Below are 818 nucleotides of genomic sequence, written 5' to 3' on the forward strand. Positions count from 1 at the left end.
GCAGCTACTGCCGCTGCTGCGCCAGCTGCGCTAGCAGCAGCGCCCCCGCGCTGCCCTGGTGGACCCATGCGTGGACCACTGTTCCAATGGGCGAGGCCTGCGGCTCCCCAGTCCCCTCCTTGGGCTTCGCCTCATCTTCTGTAGAAAACTCTGCTGCCCGGCCTTCCTCAGCCAACACCCAATAGGCGAATTCTTCAGCAGCCACGTCGGGGCCCTCGTAGCTGCTGAACGGCGCGCTGCTGCTGGCCCTGCCCCAGGGTACAGCCGCAGCACGGGGTCCTCCTTGGAGGCCCCCCGGGAGACCACCAGGGGGAGCCCCGTAGTTTCCAGCAACTCTCGGAACTCCGGGCTCTTGCTCAGCGGCAGTGACACCACCCGCGCTAGGCTGCCCCAGTCCCGCAGCAGCCGCTGCGCCTTCGGGCTATGCCGCAGCGCCTCTTCAGACGGCGGGCTGCGGGCAGTCAGCAGCAGTAAAAGCTGCCAATACGGGACTTCCTTTGGGCCCAACGGTTCCCCCGTCTTCCACAGAAAAAGGCTCTAAAAGGGCAGCTCTTCGTCTCTAAAGATTCCCCTTCGGGAGCCTGAGCCTTCTCGAAGTGGTCTCTGGCGTCGGGGCAGCTCCAGCTCTCCTAGGGGGTGCTGCAGGGAGCACCTATTTTTTCTGCTCCACTGGGGTTGTGGCCTCGTCAGGGCAAATAAAGAAGCCTTTGGGGGGAAACACATCAAATAAATGCACAACCCCACAGTCGAGCCACAGGCAGCTCCAACACGCAGCACCCAATAAAACTGAGCAGCATACTTAATCGTCGCCGAAGTTT

At 62.3% G+C, this 818-nt stretch overlaps 1 protein-coding gene across 1 annotated transcript in view; it reads right to left on the minus strand.

Moving 5' to 3' along the window:
• Positions 1-4: 4 nt before the first annotated feature.
• ENH_00084650 (hypothetical protein) overlaps positions 5-818 on the minus strand; it is a gene marked incomplete at both ends in the record, with an annotated part of 1372 nt that continues 558 nt past the window's right edge. Inside the window, one exon of the mRNA XM_013577934.1 lies at positions 5-248. Within this exon, the coding sequence (XP_013433388.1) occupies positions 5-248 (244 nt within the window). The remainder of the gene's footprint in view (positions 249-818) is intronic.

This window comes from Eimeria necatrix, genomic scaffold (genome assembly GCF_000499385.1).
Source record: "Eimeria necatrix Houghton genomic scaffold, Enh_scaff968, whole genome shotgun sequence".
NCBI lineage: Eukaryota > Apicomplexa > Conoidasida > Eucoccidiorida > Eimeriidae > Eimeria > Eimeria necatrix.